Below are 24,886 nucleotides of genomic sequence, written 5' to 3'. Positions count from 1 at the left end.
CCTTCTTTGTCCTACACTCAAAAGTCCCTTCAGGAATTTATCAATTTAATTTCACCTTGAGTGAGGGAAAGATCACATTCTTTTTGCAGCATCTCTTCAGTAAATTCAGCACTGAAATAAATACTTAATATTTCTTTTTTATTTTGAGCTGGACAGTTCCTAGCAGATAGGCCCAGCATTTGCTGATTTTACCATTAAATACCAGCAGTTTAACCTTTTAATCTCAATCCACGTCTTAACCCCAGAGTTCATTTTTAAAAGTTTAAAATCTTTTTGTGTGTTACCCCATCAGCCGCTAAACTTTGAGATCAAGCCAAGCTACACTCTAAAGGTGGAGGGAGCCAACACCCACTTGGATCCGGCCTTTCGCCACCGCGGGCCCTTCAAGGACGTCACCATCGTGCACGTGAGCATAGAGGACGTGGACGAGCCCCCGCTGTTCGACTCGCCGGCGTACTACGTCGAGCTGCCAGAGGACGCAGAGATCGGGACTATGGTGAAGACCGTGTCAGCGAGGGATCCGGATGCTGCCAACAACACTGTGAGGTGAGGATGACAAATAAACCACTCCAGATTTTGTGTGCTTCAGTAGTTTTGCAGTTTTACTGCAAACATGCTTACTGTGCAAGAGTTTAGTCTACATTTTAAGCATTTAAATAGGTCAATAAATACCCTTGATACGACAAAAAAACCACCTCAAAGGCAAAGTTTCTATTTTTTGTGATAATGCTCCAGTTATGTGCTTCGTATGGTTTGATTTAGCAGAATTTCTGTGCAGATGTGTGACAGAAACAATCTGCTGAAAGTCCTCTTTGTTGTTTCTACTGGCTTCAGATTTTATGCACCAACACTGTAATATATGTAGATACAAGATGCTTGATATAAGGTGTGGCCTTATCTGGATGTGATGCTAGCAGTCACTGTCTAAACATGGACTGCACAATCTGTATCTGAGGATTTTTTCTCCATTCTTGGATAAGTGTAGCCTTCAGTGGGTGCAAAGGTCACTGATTGAGCCTGATGAAGGCATCAACCCAACATGTTCAGAGACACAGGGACTAAATGGTGGCTAGAGAAGTCTGTATGTGGCACAAGCTTAGGTTGGAATGCCTCATCTCGGTAGCTCAGATTCCACCAGAAACAATCAGATCAGGTATGGTGCTCTCATGGATATGCATGCCAACATCCTGCATGCCAACAGCCCAGCCTCGATCAGCTTCTGAGACCACTGGCTTCAGAAGCAGTAAACTAAACCAATTCTGAGATGCATCAATGAGTTAATTTGTGTTCGGCAAACAAATTACCCATCCCACCATTGACTAAAACCAGTCAACTGGAACCAAGACAGACTCACAGAATGTGTTTGGGTTCTCTCAGAGATTAAACTTATGCACTGAGAGGTGAATTTAAAACAGAAGTTAAAAAAAATTCCCACTCTTCACCTTTAAATATGGATATTTTTTAAGCAACTCTTCTATAAGCTTGGAAACTTATAAACCAAAATGTATTTAAAATATGTCGGTAATTTTCATTAATTTCATCACAATTTTACAAGCGTTGTCAATTCATTAATTTAATAATGTAATAACTGCAGTCTATCTGGAGCATCATATTTAGTTGAATCTGCATTTTCATTAGTTTAAAGTAACCTGTTTACCAGCAGGGGGCAGCATAACAACACAACTCACAGCTGGCTGCAGCTGCAGGCTGATATGACTGAGCTCCCATTTATCCACATGTATGTTCAGAGCAGGACAGCTGACACGAGATAGAGGACTAATCTGTGTAACAACCAAAGACCACGCAGAAGTAGAGACGCTGACGACGTATGTCATTTATTTCAGTCTGGTTTGTGCTCAGGTAGAACAGATGTTGCGTGGTGCGTTGATCGTCCAGACTGCACCTTTCATAAACTAATTAGACATAAAGCCTTTTAATTAGGCTATTAATCATCTGAAGGAATGAGCGGCTGCGGGGGTGACTGAGTGCTTCACACAAGCTGCACCTCGTCCCAGCTTTCCCTTTTTTCCACCTCGATCAGGGTGAAAAGTAAAGGAGGACGATGTAGATGACTCCTGTGTGTGTTTGCTGCTCACTTCATCCGTCTGCACGGACACTCAGCAGTTTAACCCGAGTGCTGTGTCAGGGTTTTCGTCCTCTTTCACTCATAGATATTGACTTCTATTGTTTCCCCCTTCACTGACAGGTAACACGTCATGCAACTCAACTGTATAACAGTACTGCAAGTCTTAAGTCATCCCCAATTTCTTCATATTTTGCTAGTGAGATGAGGAAATAGGTGATTTATTTAAACATGTCCAAATGTACATGGACATACATGTGCATACCTGCAACACATGCAAAACAAAACACAGAAAATATTTACAGAAACAGTTTTGAGGATCCTAATGAGCTTGAGAGTCGATTTCTGGTAGGAGCACCTTTATTTTTCAACACAGCCTGAACTCTCTTAGGAAAGCTTCCTTATCATTTATTTAAGTAGTCTTTAGGAACAATTCTCCAACCTTCTTGAAAGAAAAGCTCATCTTTGGATGTTAGCTACCTTCAGATGACCCCACACTTCTTCTGTAATGTGGAGGTCCGAGCTCTGAGGAGGACAATCTACGACTGATTGTGTTTTTCTACCCAGGTATGATTTTACTGCACTGGCAGTGTGTTTGAAATCATTGTCATGCCGAAAGATTTAGCCATTACTAATGAGATAGATTCCAGATGGTGTTACATGTTGGATACAAATCTGACTGTACTTCTTTGTGTTCATAATTTGATCAATTTTGACCATTTCTCCTGTCTGTAAAGTGGGCTCAAACCACCGTGTTTTACAGATGGCTGTGAATGTGTATGAATGTTAAATAGAAAGCACTTAAGGATAGGAAAAAGTGCCTGTATGAATAGGTGAATGTGGCAATGAGCCATTTCTTCTTTTGTCCTTCATTTTCACAATCTTTTAAGGACACTGCCATGCTTAGATATATCAGGTTTTCAGCTAAAAGCTCTTCAAGAATCATCTTGTTGGTAGAAAAATTCTATTTGACAGTTTGACATCTTTCATACATTCAACTAAAGAAATGGGGAAATATGTTTATGCGTTTTTGCAACAGGCTGGTAGTGAAAAAGTGGCTAAGAAGGTGGTGGTTCTTTGCTAAGTGCTCTGTTATGTGTAGATGCAACACTGGTTCATCCCTTCAGTTAGATGCCTTTTTATCCTTGAATGACTCATAGGTCAGGATTATATGGTTTTAAAATATTCTTACAAGGACTGGACAGAAAATAAGTGAAAAAGCAGCCAATGTCCAAAGAAAAGCCTGGAGAACTATTGTTCAGGACACATTAAAAAAATACTCTCTTGGCCTAGAGAATGTGTTTTATTTTTGGTTTTTTTAAATGAACCTCATAGCAGAAAACTGATTTTTTTCTCCCCCCCATTTCCCTAAAAACAGCCCTTTTGTTTGCTGTTTGAAGACTGAGGCTTCTTAAAATCACAAGATGCAGCCAACGCTCATCAATGAGGTTACCATGTACTGCTGCGACTGAAGTGGCTGCGGTATTCTGGAAGTTCTTAGTACAAGTTCAAATGCATCATTCTTTACTGACTCACTGTTATAAAAGCCTGCTATTTATTGACAGTAAAAGTTGTTTTTCTTATTATGGCCTAGTAATGAGGACCAGGAGACTTCTCTCACATGTCTGTCTATGATCAGTAAAAGCTGAGCTTGTTCACTTGAAGTTCTGAAGCTGTTGAAGAAGCTTGTCTGCAAAGAGAAGAACAGAACAAACAGTCCATCTTCTTTTTAATCAGCTTCTTTTTAACACTTCAAAACAGGAAAGCACAGGTGTTAGTAAAGACATTAACGATGGATGCATTCTGTTCACAGCAACCATAGTGTGAGCCATTGCTCTCACCTTTGTTTGTTTGTTGTGATGAGAAGAGGCGGATCAATTTGTGAAACTTCACAATCATTGGTTAATGATTTGTGTTCAACTCTAACACTGGATAATCCTCCTTAATGACTTTTAGAGTAAGAATTTGAAAATGAGCTCAATGTTTTATTTTATATGGGCTGACACAAGTGGCCGAGTTTATAAAGTAATCCTCGTTTACTGATGTGACAGAGAGACTAGCAAAAGTAACTCTAAGACTATTTTTTTGCTATGGGAGATCTACAGGTAGTCATCCAAGGTTTTGATGATTAATAAAAGACCCAATCACGACCATCAGCAGAAAACCGATTTCTAATATCTGGAAGCAACAGGATTCAGAGCAGCTGAAGTTGCAGTCTGAAAATGTCGTGTCACTAAAATCTTCAGGGCTGGACGAGCATCAGTGAGAGATTTTCAAAAAGCGAGTTTTGGCAATGGGAGCTGCAGATAACTGAGGAATCGGCTGTTGCAGCAACAGCAACATCAGATGGCAGATAACAACAAGCAGCAGGTGACCTTCAGTGTCTCTGTCTGCCTCATCTGTCATCTCTCCGTCCTTTCTGCGCTGCAGCGTGACTGGCAGATACATCTGTATGCACTCACCTCACACTTTTTCACCTGCTTTTTCACACACACTGCCCCCTCCCCCCCTCCTCAGGACTGTGGACCAGTGATATTAATAGAGATCCTTCAGGGAGATCCTCGCCAGCGGCAGACATGCCAATCTCGACCGTTTCCTGTCGGCAGTCAGTCAAAAACGCGCACAGCGAGCAAGTCTGCAAGCACAGTCTGCTGCTAATGCCTCAGTGTGCCAGCAACAGACTTTTATTAAACATTTGATATCTGCATCTGGTGATGATCACAACAGCATGTGTGTTAATTAGTCATTTAAAGGCAAAAATATTTCTTCCTTCAGTATGTTGCCTGTGTCAGTATGATGTGATGCATTTAATGCGCTTCTACAAGACAAATACAACTGGTCATATTTATTAAAAGAGAAGACTTAACCAGGGCAAGTTCAGACTAAAATATCAGGATTTGCAGCAGTGAAAAACAAAGCACATGACAGGTTACATGAGGAGGAACTGTGATGAAGTTATGAGTGGGAGAGGAAGTGGTGCTAGACATGAACATGGACAACGAGAGAGTGATAAGATGTGCAGTACGAGTGACAGATGGGTTCAAGGTGGGGGTAGGATTACATATATAGATATCTGGTCTGAGCCCCTTATTGTTTGACAGGTTGACAGATAAGGTCAGATACAAGTCTACGGTGAAGACTGGTGTTTGCAGATGACACTGTGATCTGTAGTGAAAGTAAGGAGTAGGTAGAAGAGAGCTGCAGAGGTGGAGGTATGGTCTGGAGAAAAGAGGAATGAATGTCAATGGAAGCAAGACACAATGCATGTGTGTGATGTACAGTTAGTGAAGGTACCCGAGTTTAAAAACCTCTGGTAAACAATCCAAAACAATGGACGATGCACAAAAGTGATGAAGGAGAGGGTGCTGGCAGGGTGGTGTGGGTGGAAATGAGTGTCAGGACTGATTTCTGACTAAAGGTTAGCAGCAAGAGTGAAACAAGCAGATAGAAGGTCGAGCTGGAGGTGGCAGAGCTGAAGATGCTAAAACTTTTATTTGGAGGATGTTGAAGATGGAGCTGCCAGACAGGAGGAAAAGAAGAAGGCCTTGGAGGAGGTTCGTGGATGCAGTGAAGGAGAAGATGTGTTATATCTGCGTGAATGCATTGCTCTCAAATCAAATTATAAAAGTTCAAAATAGCACAAAAGTGGGTTTTTCATAAGCTATTATTGATTATCTGTGCATGCTAGTCTTGCCTCAGCATATGAGAGATTTTCTGCTCAATAAGTGCTGTCTAGTATTCACTGCTCCAATATAACTGCAGAAGAAAATCTTACGTCACTGACGCTCTGTTATAACATCATTTTAACGTTCCTTTAAGGAATTTAACAGAATACAGTTTACTTTCCTTTTTTTCCTTATGTTTGGAAAAAATGAAAGTGCAACAACATGCAAGTTATCATCAGATCAGATCACAGATTTACACACATATGCTTGTTTCCTGGTTGAAACACACATTTGCGGCTCTTCCAGGTGAGAGGAGAGCATGGCAGTGACAGGTGAGCTCCATCTCTGTGTGAATAAATTGGTTTATGCTCCACAGCCTGGAAGAGGATGCGCTCTTCATCCCTCTCCTCCTGTGTGTGTGAGTGTGGCCGGTTGTTGTTGTTGTTGCTGCGTGGCTCTCTCAAAAGAGCGTTTCTGGAAAATGGCCCATGGTGGCAGGAAACGAGCCAGGGCGGCACTCTGCAGGTCTGCATGTCCCAACATGTTGGAAGTTTGGCAGAGGAGGCAGATACTCTGATTAAGTCTTATCTGGAGCCTCTTCTCATAGTTCCCTCAGGAGTTTCCAGCCTGACATCTTATCACACACATCCATGCGTGGGTCACGCGCTGGATTATGTGTGCGTGCATGCATTACCCTATGAACCACTTAAAATTACACAAAGGTGCATTTTATTTATCATTGTTGTCATTATGTCATCATCTTGTGTCACCAGGTACTCCATCGACAGATCCAGTGACCCCGACAAGTACTTCTACATCGAAATCACCTCCGGGTCACTGATGACGGTGCGCTCGCTAGACCGAGAGGAAGTCGGCTGGCACAACATCACCATCCTCGCCATGGAGATGAGTACGTCTTACACACATGCAAATAAAGACACATCTGGCTATAACTGAGTTCTGCTTTTGCTGCTTTTATGCCATTACAGTGTAGTCTCTATTTAAAGACTAAAGTAGTTTTTGAACAGCATGTGCATCCATAGGTGGTATGGGAGCACTACGTGACACAGATTAGTGCTAACATTTCAAAAATATAGAAATCAATCATGCATACAGTTATCATAACCTGTAAAACTCAAATTTAAATAACTGTTTGAATTTAAGGACTTAACAGCAGAAAACTGTGAGATTCATTCAGCGGCTTTATGCAGAAAACAGAAACAAACAGGTGGATGGAGTAAACTTGAATGAACGCAGACTGAGTGATTTTTTGAGAACAGCTCTTGCAGAGTTATGTAACGCTGAGCAGGAGATGCCCCGCAGAGCCACACACAGCTGGTAGCCCCGAAAGTCACCTTCACCCCTCCTCCCTTTGCTTTGTTTGTCTGTTTGTGCCTTTGTTTGGTAGACACACCTTAAAGGAGATGGTAATTGAATTAATGACTAATTAAAGAACTTCCCGCATGGTGGCTAATTGAAGATGTGACGGAGACGGAAAGGGCACAGAGAGGAAGAGGGGAAAAATTTCAATGTACCGGAACAAAACAAAGCTGACGATAAAAAACTTTCTCTCTACTTCACAGTCCTTATTTTCACTTCATACTTTAAAAATGAGTAGCTTTTTATATGTTGCTGTAAATTCAAGAGCAAAAATAACGAGGAACGCACATGAAATTGTAACTTTATAGTTGTGATATAAGTATTTTTAGACCTGTGGACATAAGATTACTGAGATTGAGCCATGTTTGTGAAAGGTATGTGTGTTATGATGTGTCAACAATTTTACATTAGCTTCTTAATGACAAAATTGTGTTACTTGTGTTAATGAAATTGTGTCCAAAAACTGCTAAATGTACTAAATTAAACACAAAAAGCAGTCGGACACTAACAATACTAGTAATTAAAAAGGTGATTATGTGAGAACTGAAAGCATTAAGTGAATTTTTTTTAAGAATTTTGACAATGCGTTTAGGATAGAGTCAACACTTTGTTACCAAAAGTGATAATTAATTTGGAGATTGTGTCAGAACTTTAATTTGTTACACAGTGTAGTTCAATTTGAACTAAACTAATTCGTAGATTATTAATTTACCAAATCTTCAACTTCAGCAAAGTTGGAGCACGCTCACTGCAGTCAATATTAAAGCACAGTAAGACCACGTGGAGCTTTGACCTCGAGAGCTAATCTCACACCTCTGATGGATGGATCATGTGATGAAAACTGAGAAAGTAGTTACTTTGCACTAATTGTGTTTTCACAGCTTATTACACAGCTGGTTAGGGTATGCAAATGGCAGGCTGTAATGGGGAATAACAGGACTGTAATCTGTGAGGATCCTGCTGAGCTCCTCCGTAAATCTTTTACAGCAAACATGCTGCACCTTAGGATTTCTCAGAGTCATTTATCTCCGTCCATCAGCCTCTGACCAGTTTGCGTTTCCCTGCAGATAACCCCACACAGATCGCAAGTGTGTCGGTGGCTGTGAGGGTCCTGGATGTGAATGATAATCCTCCGTCGCTGATGCACTACCTGGAGGCGTATGTGTGTGAAAATGCCAAAGCAGGGCAGGTACGGACACACCAGTTTGCATCAGTGTTTGGAATAAGTCCCTGTAAGTCATTAATGATGATAAAATACTTGTATAATTTATATTCTGGTGCTCTTAGAGTAAAATCTGAGACACATTTTATACCACCCTTACCTGTACTCCAGAAAAACACATTTTTCTCCACTACAAAACATCTGTTCGACTATTACTTCTGCCATTTCTTGCTGAAAGTGAAATAAGCCATTAGCAGATTTTAAATATGACTTTCATGTCTGTAATCCAGCTGATCCAGACCGTGACAGCAGTAGATCCAGACGAGCCGCTTGGTGGGCAGCACTTCTACTACAGCTTGGCTCCAGAGGCCGTCAACAACCCTAACTTCACCCTGAAAGATAACCAAGGTACACGTTCAGTCATGGTTCTGTGTCATGCACGAGTTTTCCATGCAGGCTAATTTGATTTCTAGTGAGTTGGACCAGTAAAATAAGATCGCTGTTTCTCCTTATCTATGGAAGAGCAGCATCCACAGTAAAATATGTAGTATGGAAGTATGCAGCCCAGCAGTAAATATTCATGGTTTTTACATTTTAATGCAGTCGTGGTAAAAAGCAAGTACAGCTTCCTTCTGTTCTAAGGTCTTACGAATCAGGACATAATTAAAAATCATCTGCAAGTCAAAATCTTTAAATTATTATTGAAATACAACCTCAAATGAACTGCAGCATGTGTGTTTTTTTTAACAAAAACTACACTATAACACCGCTTCTTTTTTCGGCCAGTCTGTTGTAGAGTTGCTGCTGTGTTTGGGATCATTGTCCTGTTGCATGATTCAGTTTCGATGAAGCTGCCAGACATATGGTCTCAAAACTGGCTCTAGAATACTTGGAAGTGGAGGCAGATACTCTGGAGTTCATGGTCAACTCAACTACTGTAAGGTGGCCAGGTCCTGTGCCTGTGCCAAATCATCACCCCTTCACCATTTGGTATGGGGCGTTAGTGCTGACATGCTGTGATTGGTACTTGCTGTACATTATAGCCAAACATCTCCACTTTGGTCTTTTCTGTCCAGAGGACATTAATGCAGAAGTCTTGTGGTTTGTTCAGATGCAACTTTGCAAACCTAAGCCATGCTGCCATGTTGTTTTTTAGAGAGAACAGGCCTATACCTGGCAACCCTGGCAACCTAACCATCTTCCGTCTTCTCCTAGTTGTAACAGAATTTTAACATATAGCATGCTAACTGACACCTGTACAAATCGTTAAAAACCCATCTCAATTTCTTTGAGCACTGCACAGTCTGACCTTGGGTTGAGTTTGCTGGGATGTCCACTCCTGGCAACTTCCACTTATGAAGAATCTCTCATTGCAGAATGACTTCAGATTGTTTGAAAAAGATTGTGTAACTTTTCCAGACTAATGTCCAGCGATAGTTGCTTCTATAAGATCATTGCAGATGTCTTTCCTCTTTGGGTATACTTAGTATTCACCACACATGCTGTGTTTTGGCTTCATTTTTCCTAAATCAGTTATGCAAATATGAAGTGTCATTTGTATTTATCAAATTTTAGAACTTGCTAAGGACTTTTAATTCCTTTCATTAAAACACACAATTCACATTCTTATGAATCTTCATGTTCTTGATATTGTTAAAGATGATTCTTCTCAAATATCTTCATTTACTTAATAAAAATATAATGAAGGATTCAGTGTTTCTCCATTATAATTACATTCTAGGAGCGTGGGGAAGGGAATGCAAAGCAGAATTATATTTATAGTAATTTAGAACAATCAGATAATTTCGCTAACTTTTTCTCCCTCAGGCTAGACAGAAATATTGCACTAAAGGATATTTAATACATAATTTTAACTACAGTAACAGCTGTAGAAACCGTGGGAGATGATCAAATGTATGTGAGGCTATTAACTCATTCACTGCCAGCGATTGGCAGTGAATGAGTTAATACTCTTTTTTCCTGCTATATATTGACAGTAAAGATCAGTGTCTTGAAATAAGCCTCTGTGAGTAATAGGTGTGATATTTAGTAGCTTCAGTCGACATTTCCTCTTCACAGCTGTGCTCGTCTTCAATTCTCACCAGCATCCCATGACTCCTCCGCGTGTTCAGTTACCCTGAACGCAGCACATACATGAAACCCTGCTGCTATCAGCTACCTCACACTAGCATCTTATTGTTGTATTTCTGAACACTAACTTGATCTTTTTGTGACCTCTGTGTTCGCTTCCAGACAACACAGCGTGGATCCTGACTCGCCGTGGCGGTTGGTCACAGCAAGACCAGACCGTCTTCTATTTGCCCATTTTCATCTCGGACAGTGAGCAGCCGGTTCAGAGTAGCACCAGCACGCTGACTATACGTGTGTGTAGCTGCGACCAGGAGGGCAACGTCATGTCATGCAACGCTGAGGCCTACAGCCTGCCCGCCAGCCTCAGCAGGGGGGCTCTGATCGCCATCCTGGCCTGCATTTTCGTCTTGCTGGGTGAGCTGCTGTTACGATGATGTGCAAATAACCGTGTCAGCTAAAAGCTCACAAAGCCTAAGTTTAGGTGACACACATAAGTGCTGCTGCCCTACATGGTTTATTATTCTTACATATTAAAGGGAACGAACGTTTGAGTTTTAATATAAAGAGTGTGCCAAAAACTGCAGTTCCTGCAATGGCCACTTGAGGCTGGCTCCATAAGACAAGAACCAATGCCCTTAGACTTCCATGCTAACATGCCAAATTTTAAGCATATTTACAGTCTGCTACAAAACAAGATTTTATTATCTATAGTGAATTCAGATTAATGACCTAAACCTACCTGAAATTAAAGGACAAAGCACTGAGAATCTGTAGTAAAACCTTCCACTATACTTACCCTGAAGTGTCCTGTGTAACAAGTGAGATTTAAAGGGATAAGGGTTAGGCATGTTTAATATTTGTGAATATTTATAAAATGTTGCTTTTGGTCTCCATTTTGTGGTTTTATCCTTGAGTCCTGCAATCGCTGTTTTAAAAAAGAAAAACATTGGTGAAACAGTTGTCCCTGATTTGTCCAATCATGCTCTGCACAAACTGTGAATGTCATGTTGGAAACCCAGCACGACGAGAACCTTTTTCTGCACCGAAATCTTCACGGTTCGTCTCATTTTGGACGCCTGTCTGATTGACAGGTCAAACGTGAAGTGCACAAATGCAGAAAGACATCATGCAGCTGCCGTAAACTGCTGGAATATGTGGCTGGAAAATATTTTCCAAGTCAGACCACATTTTAATCTCCTGTTGTAGGATGTGAAAGAACCAGCTGAGGGCGAGCCTCAGGGGTAGGAGCGGGCCGTGATTAAAATCACTGCCGCACTTTGTTTTACACCCTGACCTTTCAGCGAGTCGGTGTGCTACTTTAAATATTTGTGATACCCCCTCTGAAGAAGGTAATCAACCCTGAAGCTGAACTTAAAAAGCAAAGTGCGCAAAATATGCAGCCTGCCGAGAGATCTTAGATCACGCAAGACGTGACACAACACAACAGCCGAAGGCTAAAAAGTCTGTTTGCAAAAAAGGAGGCATCTCCCGGTGTGACATCAGCATTGTAGGATTAAATATGGATTTATTTTCTCACCCTCGCAGAAAGTCTAGCATTCATTAGCACCAGCTGCCCTGTAGCATCACACTTTCAGTTCCCCAGGGGACGATACGGACCCGCTTTATCTCTCCCTGCAGACCTGTAGCTGCGGGTAGGAGGGCTCAGCAGGTTGACTCGCTCTGCTGCTCTGACAGGCAGCAGTAAATTTTCTTAAAACATCCTTGCTCGCCTTCTTGTGAATTTTATTTTTTCCTCGTAGATGCAGTAATTCTGGTTTTGATGGCACAAGCGTTTCTTCTTGAACACTGTTGATGCATTTGAGCTGAAGGGTTATGAAATAGTGTTTTCTAAAAATATCTTTATTTGAGTTTTGTATCAGTTGGTAATGTTTTTATACTTGCTCCTATTCCCAGAGTTAGTTAATTATTCATAGATGTGAATAAGTAAGTTGAGTCCTTATTATAAAAGTTAAAAATCTATGCACTCCTTCAAATATTCCAAAGCCATCTAGCGGCCCCATTGGAGCCTTTCTGGACTCCCGGCCTTATGTTTGAAAACCCGGGTCTTGATCTTTTGCCATGAGTAGCTATAATAGACTGTATATAAAAGATGGGAGTAGCCACTAGAACTTCAATTGTTGGTTTGTAGCTGCAGAGGTCGAGGCTTGGTTTTACATTTTAACATTAAAACACCAAGAATTTTAAAAATGAATAACCGTGTCTGTCACAGCATTTACTTAAACCACTGATTCCTTATGGCCTCTATACTCATTCATTTTTTCCCTTTATAACAGTGATGATCCTGCTCATGCTTTCCCTGCGGACCCATCGTAAGAAGCCCTACCTGTGTGACGAGGAGGAGAACGTGCATGAGAACATCGTGCGCTATGACGATGAAGGCGGTGGCGAAGAAGACACCGAGGCCTTCGACATCGCCGCCATGTGGAACCCTCGTGAGGCGCACCACCATCCGGGCAAGATGAGACAGGACATGCTGCCGGAGATCGAAAGCCTGTCCCGATACGTCCCTCAGGCATGTGTCATGGGCGGCGGCAGCGGGGACAGCAATGTTCACGGATACGTGCTGGCGAAGCTCCTGGAAGCCGACATGGACCCGTGCGCCCCGCCTTACGACTCCCTGCAGACGTACGCTTATGAGGGGGAAGGCTCTGTCGCGGAGTCCCTCAGCTCGTTGCAATCTGGAACCTCAAACACCGACCATGAGTACGACTACCTGAATGACTGGGGGCCTCGCTTTAAAAAACTTGCTGAGATGTACGGCGTGCTGGAGACAAACAGTCCTCCACTGTGGTAGGACGATGGGGCCTTTTCCTTTACAAACGGACGTATGAAGAGATTTTTTTTTTAAAAAGACACAGAAACAACCAAGAAGTGACAACAACAAAGCTGAGATGTATTCATGGCCACATCCATGACTGTTAGAAATCAAAATCCTGCCGAAGCCTCTATTCTCCACAGCCTTGAAGGCCTGCAGCAGGTTTTAAATCTACCCCAGAGACGGGCTTCAGAGGCAGGCCGAATCTGGCAGCCTCTTGGGGGCCAAGCTGAGGAACGGCTTCAAAGCACACGCCAACTTCAACTGCCTGACCCAGCCACAGGCAGAGCCCCTTCGATTCAAGACGCCGAGCAATTTATGCCAGAGATGGGCTTGAAGAATCAAAGCGAGGAGTCGTTGCTGCAGTCGTGTTTTTGTTCCATCCGTGGCAGGTCTTAATTTATTTCTTTGTTCCACTTGCTGTATTTATATGTTCTGCTAAGTTATTTGGGTCCTTCAAGCCGAGACTGTACTTTAAGCCTCTGCCATGCGAGGAAATCTTCAAAAGATCACGCATACGTTGTAACATACATGATGTAACTGCCTTTGTTTTCAATCCGTGTGAGAAGCTGCATCTCTAAATGTCACATGACGTGCTGCGGAGATGGCGATGTCGTAGTCCCATGTGGGGTTTCAGAGTTAATATGTTTACTGTATTATTGTTTTTGTACCATTTTTAAGCTCTTTGTATTGTAACTCCAAAACATAAAGCAGGTATCCATTCATTAGGATGAGAGGGAAGCATTTTATTAAAAAAATGAAATAAAATCTTGGATTTGTCTTAGTGGATGTTTAAATCTCATCTGAGACATGTGGCACAGCGGAAAGGACTACACGTGGACAAACGCCCGACCGAGTCGCCTTTCATTTTGGATCCACCGCCGTGCCAGCCGGAGTCTGGTGGCAACGAGGCTTGATCTGTCCTGTTAGAGATACCGTGTTGCTTTTCTGTCCCGTCCCCACACAAATGTGGCTTAATCCTCCGATCCTGTGGACTACAGAGACATTGAGAACCTGCATCAAGTGCCAACTGTAAAAAGGACAAATGAAAGACATTTTAGAAGAAGGAAAGAATAAAAAAAAAAACGTAAATCACACACAAACACCAAAAGGATTTTCCAAACTGGGAGAGATGTGGAGGTAGATTTTGATAATTCAATTGGATGGAGTTTACTTGAAATCTATGTTGTGAGTCATGCTACAGTAAGTGGTATGTGAATGTAGATATATTTTGTATTCTTGGTAATAAAAAGTCAAAAATGGGTGTTGCCTGCCTTCTGGTCTTCATGTTTCTTTGTTTCTGTGCACTGAGGCTCAGTGGGTAATTCTGACTTGCACAATCTCCCATTATGCAGTGCAGAGTCCAATAAATGAAGAGTTGCATGACTAAAGGGAGAACGTTCTGTCTAGTCTCTGCACCCATCTCTGCAAGTCCTGGTCTGGACTCTTCCATGTGCACATTTGAAAAGAAAACCTCTGGAACAAACAAACGTCAGCTAATCTTTCATGAGTCTCTTAAAAAAACGGTGGAAGTATCCACCATGATGTCATTCACTGGTGTGTCAAGTCCCATTCTGAACATCTGACATCACCATCTTAGCTCTTTTAAAAGGGGCGTATCAAATGAGGGCTGTCTTTTTCTCCTAAATCTCCCACTTTTTTCACAAAGTTGCCTGTGTCTCCCTTGGGAAATTGCCACTCTTCTCATTTTCTAGTCAGGTTCAAATTTTGAGGGAGGGGGTTCTGCATCCTCATACATTTTCAATGTTTTCCTTGTATATTTGTCAGTTTTTGCATCAAATGCCTTTGCTGCTTTCTTCTTGTTGTCATTTGCTTCCATCACTATAAAGTTGCCACATTTTTCTATCATAATTTGAAGGGTTTTTTTCTCATAAAGTTGCAGTTTTTTTCCTCACATATTTTTCTCTTCCTTTAAAGTCACTTTTTTTTCCTCTCATAATTTGACATAAAGTTTTTTTTCTTGTAAATCCATCACTCCATTGTCCAGCAATTTTCTGGTTTCTGGATTGAAACCATTAACCAAGTGGCTGGGTGGGGTCATTTAGGATTTAAGCTATATTTCTGTGTACTATTGTGAAATTAATTGCAATAATCTTTTACTAAATCAGTCTTTTTTCCCTACAACTATTTTTGTGTTGTTCTAATTTGTAATCACTATATTTTCACGGCCAAGAACACTAGAATCAATTTCAGAGATACCCTTAAATAAAACTAAAGCAGGCATGCAGGACGGGCTACTTTAAGGGATTTTAAGGGCACAATGTTTGAGGCCCAATTACCCTCTGATGCTGATCTCTGTGACTGTTTGATTGGACAAACAGGTGGTAACTTTTGGAGGAAGGTCCACTTTCACTCAAGTTTGGTATAAAGATCTAGCGGAATGCTAAAAATGATTAAAAGCTATAATTAATTAAATTACAATAATTTAGATAGTAGAGGTAGTATAGTCTAAATACTAATAGAGACATTTGAAAGCATATTAGAGCATAGTAAATGACCCTGATGTGTAATTTCTGTCAATAAAATAGTTTGGTTGGTTGACAGTTAATGTACTAAAGAATCTGAGAAGCGACTTCCAATGAAAACTTTCTAAACTGTGACATCATGCTGGAGTGCAGTGGCATACAGGTTTCTGACCAGCCTCTTTCCTTGTGTTTTTCTGTAGTCCTCTTTGCAGGTGTAGGTTCAATATCTGAGATAGTTAGGTCACCTGCAGATGGCTGCCTCCTTCCTCTATCACATATGTTGGGTCTGTGGGTTTCTCCTCTACAACATTTTTGCATACTTTCAATTCCAATTTACCTTGAGATGACACAGTTTAAATAAAACTGAATTGAGCCCAGCCCGGGCAGCACGGTGGCACAGTGGTTAGCATGTTAGTTTGCACGTTCTCCTCATGGTTCCAGGGTTCTGTCTGGTTCTTTCTGCCCAGGGTGTACCCCGTCTCTTAGCCTATGGTAGCTGAGAAATGACCACACGACCATGATAAGGATAAGCAGAAGAGAAAAACAGATGAATCCAGTCCACATCATAAATACGCTTGTGCCAGTGGTCAGAACAAGACTTGCAGGGAGCAATCTTTTTGTAAACATGCCCCGTGAAGCGACGATAACAGTGGAATGAGGAAGACAACAAAAAGTTCCTCTCTGAGCATCTTTGTCAGCGTAATTTGGAATAATAAACTGCTTCTTTGGGCGGCGAGGAGCATTATGCAGTCCCCCGAAGTGTGACAGAAGTGCAAGTCCCTGAGAAGATAAAGCAGCTATTTAAAGTTGCAATCATATGCTAAATTGTCCTCTAAAGTGTTGCTGCAGATGATTCGCTTTTCATTACAGTTTCTCTCAAAGCGCTTAATTTGCTTGACTTATTTTGTTTTGCAGCGATAATGCTCGGCACTGATTAAAAGCTCATCCCACACACCGCCTGCTGTACCTGAGCCTCCAGCCTCAAAAATCGTTCCGTCTGATTGCTCTCACTGTAACGTTTACATGAACGAATGGAATATTTGCCAATGGGAAATCAATCAATTACAAAACAAGAGGCTCCACTGAATTGCTAATGTCAATCAAAAGGAAGAGAAAGGAGAAGCAAAACTAAAGAGGAGGGAGGAAGATGAAGGGAAATCAAGAAGTGGACGTTGAGAGAAAGGAGAAAGTGATAATCTACACCTCAAGGTATTTTCCACTACTTTAAAATTTCCATTTGTGATGTCAAAACAAATAACAGAAATAACTGAAATCAGTGGCTCTGGCTTACCTGCTGGGTGGCACTCAACAGTGAAATTGCACGGCAGATGAGCCTGCAATATTTCTCGGATTTAAATTTAAACTTGAATGAATTCATATCCTCTTCACACTGAGCAGAATGCTTCAATTACACAGCGGGGGTTTTCTCTAATTTGTCACTCTTTGTTTCAGCATTCAGCACTCAACAAAGGGTTTCCAAATTTTTTGTTCTTTCCCTATCTTGCATCATATCTCTGCTTCAAAATAAGTGTTTTAAACTATCGCGACAATCCAGTGCAGACTTTGAGGTAGTGGCTAAATAGCTGCCGCATACAGAAATAATTAGCAAGCATTGAAAGTGGATGAAAAAATGTAAACGACACCAAATCGAGGTTACAACTCTAATACGCCAAAGCTACTCAAGATTCAGATTTAATGACAGAAACAGCCATTTGTGGCAAAAATAATAACAGATTATTAAGGGACTCCCCGAGGAGGGGTAAATTGACGGGAACAAAATTCAAAATTTTCTCTTTTGTTTTTTTTTATTTGAGAAAAAGTGGCAAACATATAGAAATAAAGTAACAAATTTACTGTCTAGTAAAGCTAGCTACTCTATTACCACACAACTTATCAAAATCCAATCACTTCTGGCTTCAAGAATTTAAGAAAACAATAACATCTTTCAGAGGTTAGGGGCTTTGTAAATTCTGGCGTGTATTTTCAAAGACAAGAAGGATGCTCCATCACTTCTCACTATAAATATGCAGTCAAAAACATCTGTCAGCACATAAAACTCATGTCTTCCAGTCTCTTTCCTCCTCAGTGCCCTCCTCTACACTTTGCCTTGTTCTGCAGCATAAATTAAACTAACAATCCCTCCAGCCTCTCCCATTCACAGGCCGCCTCCTCCTTCCCATTTGCCCCACTGCCAGCCTCTCCCAAGGCCATTTCCAGGCCGAAGTCATGCCATCCGAAAGACACTGAGGGGGTAATTTGTCTTAAGCTCCACTGCTCTTTCTAACAGACGACAGAGCTCAAACGGTGGAAGATAATAAGATGGCTTCCAGCTCTAATCCTGCCGAGGGTAAACTGCAGCAGACCCACTGAATCATCCCCTATTGCAAAGTTTAAAAACACCCACCACACACACACACACACACACACACACACTACGCTCTGCTGGAAATTAAGGGGCGGAAAGAAAGGCAAACTCCAGGCCCCTGGAGAGAAAAGCAGGTCCGACCCATTTGACATGTAGAGTCAGAGAGCGAAACATATACAGACCCAATCGCTGCCGGGCTGCCTCCCTCTGATCCCCTTATCTCTGCATCTCCACCTCCTTTATTCACCCACAAGTTCAACTCTTAATCTTTCTTTCACTCAAAAGTCCTACATGTTTTCCATTACCTTTTTTTCTCCCCCTCCTTCTACATCTTTGTCTCCCTTCCTCGGCCCAGCGATGGGTTATTTCCACTTTATCTCTTTAAGCTGCAGCAGAACATGAGCTTTTGCCGTCAGGGTGTTTTGCTCCTGAGCGGCACATCATCGCCGTCTCAGAGGTTTAGAGGAACTTCACACTCAGCTGAGGATGCTTGCACATAGTTTTACTTCCAAGCAACAACCTGCTGATTCCTCGTAGCTTTTATTTTTCTAGCTGTTTTTCTCACATTAAGTTTGTGGAGTTTATTGGCCATTACCACAGGGCCTGCTCCCACCCTTCACATAGACAGCTACATTAACTTTAACATTCAGCATGTTGCTGGTGAACCATGCAGGACTAAATCACGTGCTAAATAAGTATGGTTTGGGGAACCAAATGTTTCTCACCCTATGATGGCAAACAGTGAGGTAAATGTGAACTAAACCCTGCTGCTGGCCTGGGGCTTGCACCAAATAGGGTGAACGTACTTCAACGTATTCAGGATATATTTATCCAGCTTCATTTATCCTATCAGCCGAAATCAGGCTGAGCATAAAGGTCGTTTCCCCAACGTTCATCAATTTAGCTACCCGTATGTTTACATGAAAAAGTAGCCACAGGAGCAGCTGACCAACGGGAAACATCTAGCAAACATTTAATACAACATAATATAAGTAAAAGCAACACAGCTGCTGCAGTCTGAATGTCTTTGAGAAGAATAGTATTAAGTGCTGTTTAAATATGTGTGACCTTTAAGCAAAAGCTACTATATCAATAAAGTTGAGACTATTTGAAGCCAAACAAGAAATCTATCCACCCACATTGGCAGCAGGCTAAAGCACAGTATTCCAGGCGTTCTTCTCCCAGCAATCCTTTCTACTTCCTTGTGGGAGGTCCTGAGGTGTTCACAGGTCAGATGATATATGCATACATATAATTTCCCCAGCGCATTCTGGGTCTACTCCAGGGATTCCTCGGAGCTGAGTATCCCTGCAAAACCTCTGAAGGGAGACATGTGCCGCTTAGTCTTCCTGTCATTTTCCCAGATCTCATAACCACGGATGAGGGTTGGAATGTAGATGGATTTCACCTTTCAGATCATCTCTCATTTTAGTATGACAGTCTGGTACAATGCCTGCATCGGTGCTTCAGTTTAGTTCACTGGTCTAAGATATACTCCACCTAAGATCCCAAGACCCTCAACCCAGAGGAATGTGATCCCACAGTTCCCAGTTACAAATCCTCTCCACTGAACTTGGATTCAAGTGTTGGAGCAATTGACCAGAAAAGGGTTTTTCCTAATCAATATCCCCCGATCTTTTAAGACATCCTGGTCTGGAGAAGTAAGCTTTGGTAGGAAGTGAAACACCTTGGTAATACTGAGTTACCTCAATGACGCAAAGCCTGCCTCATATTACAGGCCACTGGAGAACATTTGTAAGTATTTTTGCATTTTAGAAAGTCTAGCCATACAACACCACTTTGAATACTCATTACATTAAAAGATACATTTTTAAAATAAGAATTTGTCTTTTGCTGGATGCTAGACTAAAGCCGTTATTGATTGAAACATCAGTCTGATAACACGAGCAGCTTTTTTAAGACCAGCTCAAAGTGAAAGCTTAAGCTTTAGTGTCTTGCATCTTAGAACTAAGTCGAAACCCCGAATTGTGTCCTGATTTGAGGAACATTAGGTTAGAGCAGCCAGACACTGTGGGAGCTGTTACAGAGTCGCCGATGGCAATGCCAGAAAATAATGCCAAATAATCTCAGGAGCTCCTCTTGTTGACGTAACCTCGAGAGAAGCACTGGGCCACAGCCAGTGAGAGCAGCAGGCTATACGAAACACAGCGTTTACATGCATTTTCATTAATATTGTAAGACAAATAATCACCAGTGCAACTTCTTTGTAGCTAAAGGAGCCATTAAGGGAATTGGGCACTTGACTATGAAGCCATCCATGGACCATTTTCTTAACCATTTATCCAACATGGGGTCACGAGGGCCTGGAATCAATCTCAACTGTCACTGGGCAAGAGATGAGTATGCCCTTTAACAAGCTACACCATTAAATGTACAAGTGCATCATACAAATATTTGCCGAATAAATTGTTATGAGTCAGGTAAAATCCCTCAGCCTTACAAACATGGTTGAGATGTCTAGTTCAGTGACTGGAATTAGTGGTGATTAGATCTAATAGTTAGCTAATAGCTCCAGCTCCGTGTGTCTGCAAGCTCTCACATTTTGCAAAATGTTTCCCTTCATAGCAGACCAGTAACTTTAAGCCAAAATAGGGTGTAAATGTGCTTTTTTTATGCTGTTAGGATAGACATTTTCACATGGGAGTGTATAGGGATTAGCTCACTTCTGGAAGCAGCCTTAAGTGGCTATTAGAGAAACTTCACACTCGGCTGCAGACACACTAGCTTTACTTTCAAGCAACAATCTGCTTGATTCCTCTCAGTCTTGTTTTTTGTTCCTCTGGGTGTTTTTTCTCCCATTAGATTTTTGGTGTTTATTAGCCATTATTGCAGAGCCACCTCAAATCCTCCACGTAGACAGCCGGCGTCACAACATAAACATCTAACAGGTTGCTGCTGAATTATTTAGGATTAGACTGCATTTTAGCTACTTGACAAACAAGCATGGGTTTAGGAACTGAAATATGTTATCTTTCAAATCAAAATCCTCACTTTTTGATACTTATTAGATGAACTGCAGTTTTTGGCTTTTTTTTCCCCCTGACAAGCATGTCTTTGAACCATAGGAGGAAACCCACACAGAAGGGAACCAACCAAGCAGAAGGTCTGTATCCAGAACCTTTGAGCTGTGAGGCAAAGGGACTACCTACCGCACCACAGTGCTCTCTGAAGGCAGATACAAAGAAAACTAAACTTGAGACTTTCTGGGCTTTGTTGTTGCAGAAATAAAAGAATCTGAGGCCTCTTGGTGTGCCTGAAAATTGCAGTCGATATCAAAGTGCATATTGGATTAATCTGCAGTTCACATCAGCGAACTTCAGTTCACATTAGTTTCAGTTTGCTGCTCAAGGCCAATTTCTCCTACATTTATTACTTTTAATGATCAGAAGAAAGTGCTGCTCTCACAAAAACTCAGTGTACAGGATCCATTCTCAGCTTAGAATAAAATCTCTCTATGACAGTTTAGGACATAGGTCATGACTGGTTGTGCTGATCTAATAGACCTATCGCTAAATTATTTCTGCATAGAGCATGAAGTGAATATTAAATAGAAGATTGCAGAACTCTATCAGCTGCTATGCTGGAATCTTACTGACATTTATTGTTGTCTAAATTTAAAACAAAAGCAATATTAATATTTTAATCACTGTAAAAATATTTCACAACATTTCTTTTTCTGTTGATATCTGAATTAAGACCAGTTAATCTGTGTAAGAACATCATGAGCACACTGACATCTGCACTTTGACATCCTGCAAAGTGAAACCACTGGAGAAAATTCATGACCCTTTACGCTAAGAATAAAAGTGGTACTAAATTATAGTAATCTCAGACACTTATGGCCAATTCATATTTTCTATCTTTATCAATGTGACGTCAGCTTTCTTAAGTGCCCATGTCTGCATGCAATACAGAGTTAGTCACAATGAAGACGGCCTTCACACTGGAATATTTCTAACATTTTGAGTTATTTTCCAGTGTTAGAAAATCAGCACTGCTCAGTGTTAGCCATTGTTAATCTTCAAAACTGACTAGGTTACTTTTAAACATATAACACTGTCGAAAGTGTTAATTTAACACTCAACAGTGTTGTATTTAACACTCAGAGGTGTGGACCCATATAGACACTCTCTAGTGTTAATTTAACACTGGAGATTTTGCTGTGTGGTTATGCTAGAAAATGTTTTTTTGTTAATAATTTAGTTGATGTTTTAATTGCCAGTGTCACGCAGGTAGAAAAGTTAATATTTTAGATTTTTGGAAAATGAAAAATGTATTTTCTGGAGCATCCTTGTGTGGTCTTTGTCATTTCAAAGAGCCTGTGAGAAATCAACCACCAAAATCTAATTTACTGTTCTTTTTGACACTAATTTACATGACTGGGAAATGAGAACGTGCATAGCTCCATAGTCTAGTGCATAACACGTTTTGCCTGGCAAGACTGATGGTTTGTTTTCCGACTGAGACATAAGCCCAAAGGCGACGTGTCAAACATCTGGTTGTGTAAAACTGCCAAATCAAGCCTGTTTAGCTATGCGCATCACAAGGGAGGAGGACAGAACAAAGAAAAAGAAAACGAGACAGCCACAAATCCAAATCCATTTGAAAATGGAAACCTGAGGAGTATTATTGAGTAAATGCTTGAACATTTGATTAAAGAAAAAGACAGTCTTGCAGGAGAAAAAAAGGAAGCTGTACTGAGTGGACAGGTGAGTCATTAGCAGATAGAGAAGAAAACACAGACGAGACTAATCAGGTAGGATGGTTAATGGTTATCACGGAGAGAAAACTTAACAAAACTGATATAAATGACCTTCCTTCATGACAGTAAAAATGCTGAGTTTGGAGTGACAGACTCAGCTCATGCCCGATGCCTCATCCACTACCAGAGGACACCTTGTGCAGAGCTGCTTTTGAGAAAAAGCACTTTCGATGACTTTGGAATGAGGACAAATGAGTAATGTCAAACACAAGCTCGAAGCTTAAACACTCTGCATTAGGTCACTTGAATGTCACTGTATTTAGATAAAAACTCTAAAACATACATACAGAGGAGCCAAAACTGCCAAGCAGCATCAAAGCATCCGTCCCGCTTCTTGAATAAAAAAGGAGAGACAGCAGCAAAGTCCTCACACACAAGAATGTATAGGAAAGATGTCACGGATGGCGGCTATCCTCCAGGTAGAGATGACAGAAACATGACAGAGGAAGTCATGTGTGTTTTGTTTTTTCCTTTATATTATAAACTCTAAAAAAAAATTCATGACAGAAACAAGAATTTCACTCTGCACTTCAAACTGTTTTGATCCTGCATTCGCCCCCGCCTGCTTTGCACGTTTTGCTATTAATGGTGCTGACAGACACCTTTCATCTCTGAGAGTCGGTGGGAGGCGAGCCATGACCCAGGAGGTGTAGCTCGATCTATCAAAGGCAATGATTAGAAGAAGCGATACTTCCTCTTTTCATTTTGCCTCGCAGTGTCCAGTTTGTTTGCTTCCATCATCCCTGTGGATCCACAAACAGGATCTGACAAATTGGACTTGGTACACAGTGTGCTGGGTATCTGGGACCTTCACAATGAATGCTTGTTTGTACAAAGAGGAAAACAGCAAGAGGACTGGAAGGAATATGGAGTGTTTGTAAAGCTGGCCCCAAGACGATAAAGATGATGATCTTTTGGGCTGATTTGTTTACCAGCCGTCTTCCTTCTGTCTGATAGCGAAGATGAACCATTTGTGAATGTGACTTTCTTCTGAAAATATTGCTGGTTTAACAAACAAGCAGCCTCTTTTTTAGCATCTCACTAACTCACTATCATAATTTGCTTTCTCTGTAGTTTCAGATTAGGACTTAAATAAATACTGCATGTGCAAATCACCAAACCTATCTTGCACTGGGACCACTGGGACAAATCTTCTGCCACCCACCCAAACTTTAATGACAGCTCTAAGCATTACATGAGCCTGAGATGAAGTATTTCATTCTTTGTGTCTTCTGATTCACAGCTGTCTTGATGAGTTCTCCATCTCCATCACTAGGCTCAAAAATAGGCCAGGATATAAATGAAAACATTTAATCAATTGTTCTATTGTGATTTAATTTCTTAATATGTATTTTATGGTCTCTTAACATAAATAAAAAACAACAAACTTGTTTGTAAATACAGAAATCAGTGGAAACGTGTCACCTACAATCATGGGGGTTAAGCTGTATAACTTAATAATTAATCTAAAGAAAAAGGGCCAAAAAATGCAGTTCCTCTAGTGGCCACTTGAAAGTGGCTCATGGTGTAAAACACGGACTTAACTTCCAGGTCAAGGAGAAAATAAGCCAATAAGGAAATGCCTAAAACCTAATGCATTCACTCTGAAGGCCACCGGATAGGAAGAAGACTTCTGGCCTTGTGGAGTTTTGCAGATGTGGCCACTAACAACGTGACTCATATTTTAGAGAGTGGTACTCGACGAAATGGCAAACGCTAGCTGTGACGACAAAATCAGTATTCGCTGGCTGGGTGTGGTTGCTGGAGGTTGATGGCACTTGCAGGAAACTGATTGCAAGTGTATACAACCTGTTGCTAGGAAAAAAGTATATTCCCCAAACAAAATCTCTGGAAAAAAAAATTGTTTTAATTGCTTTGGTTTCTAGAGTATTTCTGCGTTACTGCTATCACTTTTTTTGGGGGGGGGGGGCACACAGCAGGGGGCAGATGAAGACACACAGCAAAGGGCCACGGATAAGATTCAAATCCAGGCTGCTGCCTTCTGGCCATGTCCCATACGGCTGCCTGCTCACCC

The 24,886-nt window shown here is 41.3% G+C and overlaps 1 protein-coding gene across 1 annotated transcript in view; it reads left to right on the top strand.

Annotated features, from left to right (window-relative positions):
* The window catches only part of LOC102197376 (cadherin-20), a 94,971-nt gene extending 80,809 nt beyond the window's left edge, over positions 1-14,162 (top strand). The window contains exons 8-13 of the mRNA XM_005730409.1: positions 293-546; positions 6,522-6,658; positions 8,196-8,317; positions 8,581-8,698; positions 10,544-10,795; positions 12,676-14,162. Of these exons, the coding sequence (XP_005730466.1) occupies positions 293-546; positions 6,522-6,658; positions 8,196-8,317; positions 8,581-8,698; positions 10,544-10,795; positions 12,676-13,196 (1,404 nt within the window). The 3' untranslated portion in view covers positions 13,197-14,162. The remainder of the gene's footprint in view (positions 1-292; positions 547-6,521; positions 6,659-8,195; positions 8,318-8,580; positions 8,699-10,543; positions 10,796-12,675) is intronic.
* The last annotated feature ends 10,724 nt before the right edge of the window (positions 14,163-24,886 follow it).

Source organism: Pundamilia nyererei, unplaced genomic scaffold (assembly GCF_000239375.1).
Source record: "Pundamilia nyererei isolate P.nyererei 1_Seehausen unplaced genomic scaffold, PunNye1.0 scaffold00037, whole genome shotgun sequence".
Lineage (NCBI taxonomy): Eukaryota > Metazoa > Chordata > Actinopteri > Cichliformes > Cichlidae > Pundamilia > Pundamilia nyererei.
The sequence above is the reverse complement of the archived record's forward strand: the minus strand, read 5'-3'. Positions and strand labels throughout refer to the sequence as shown.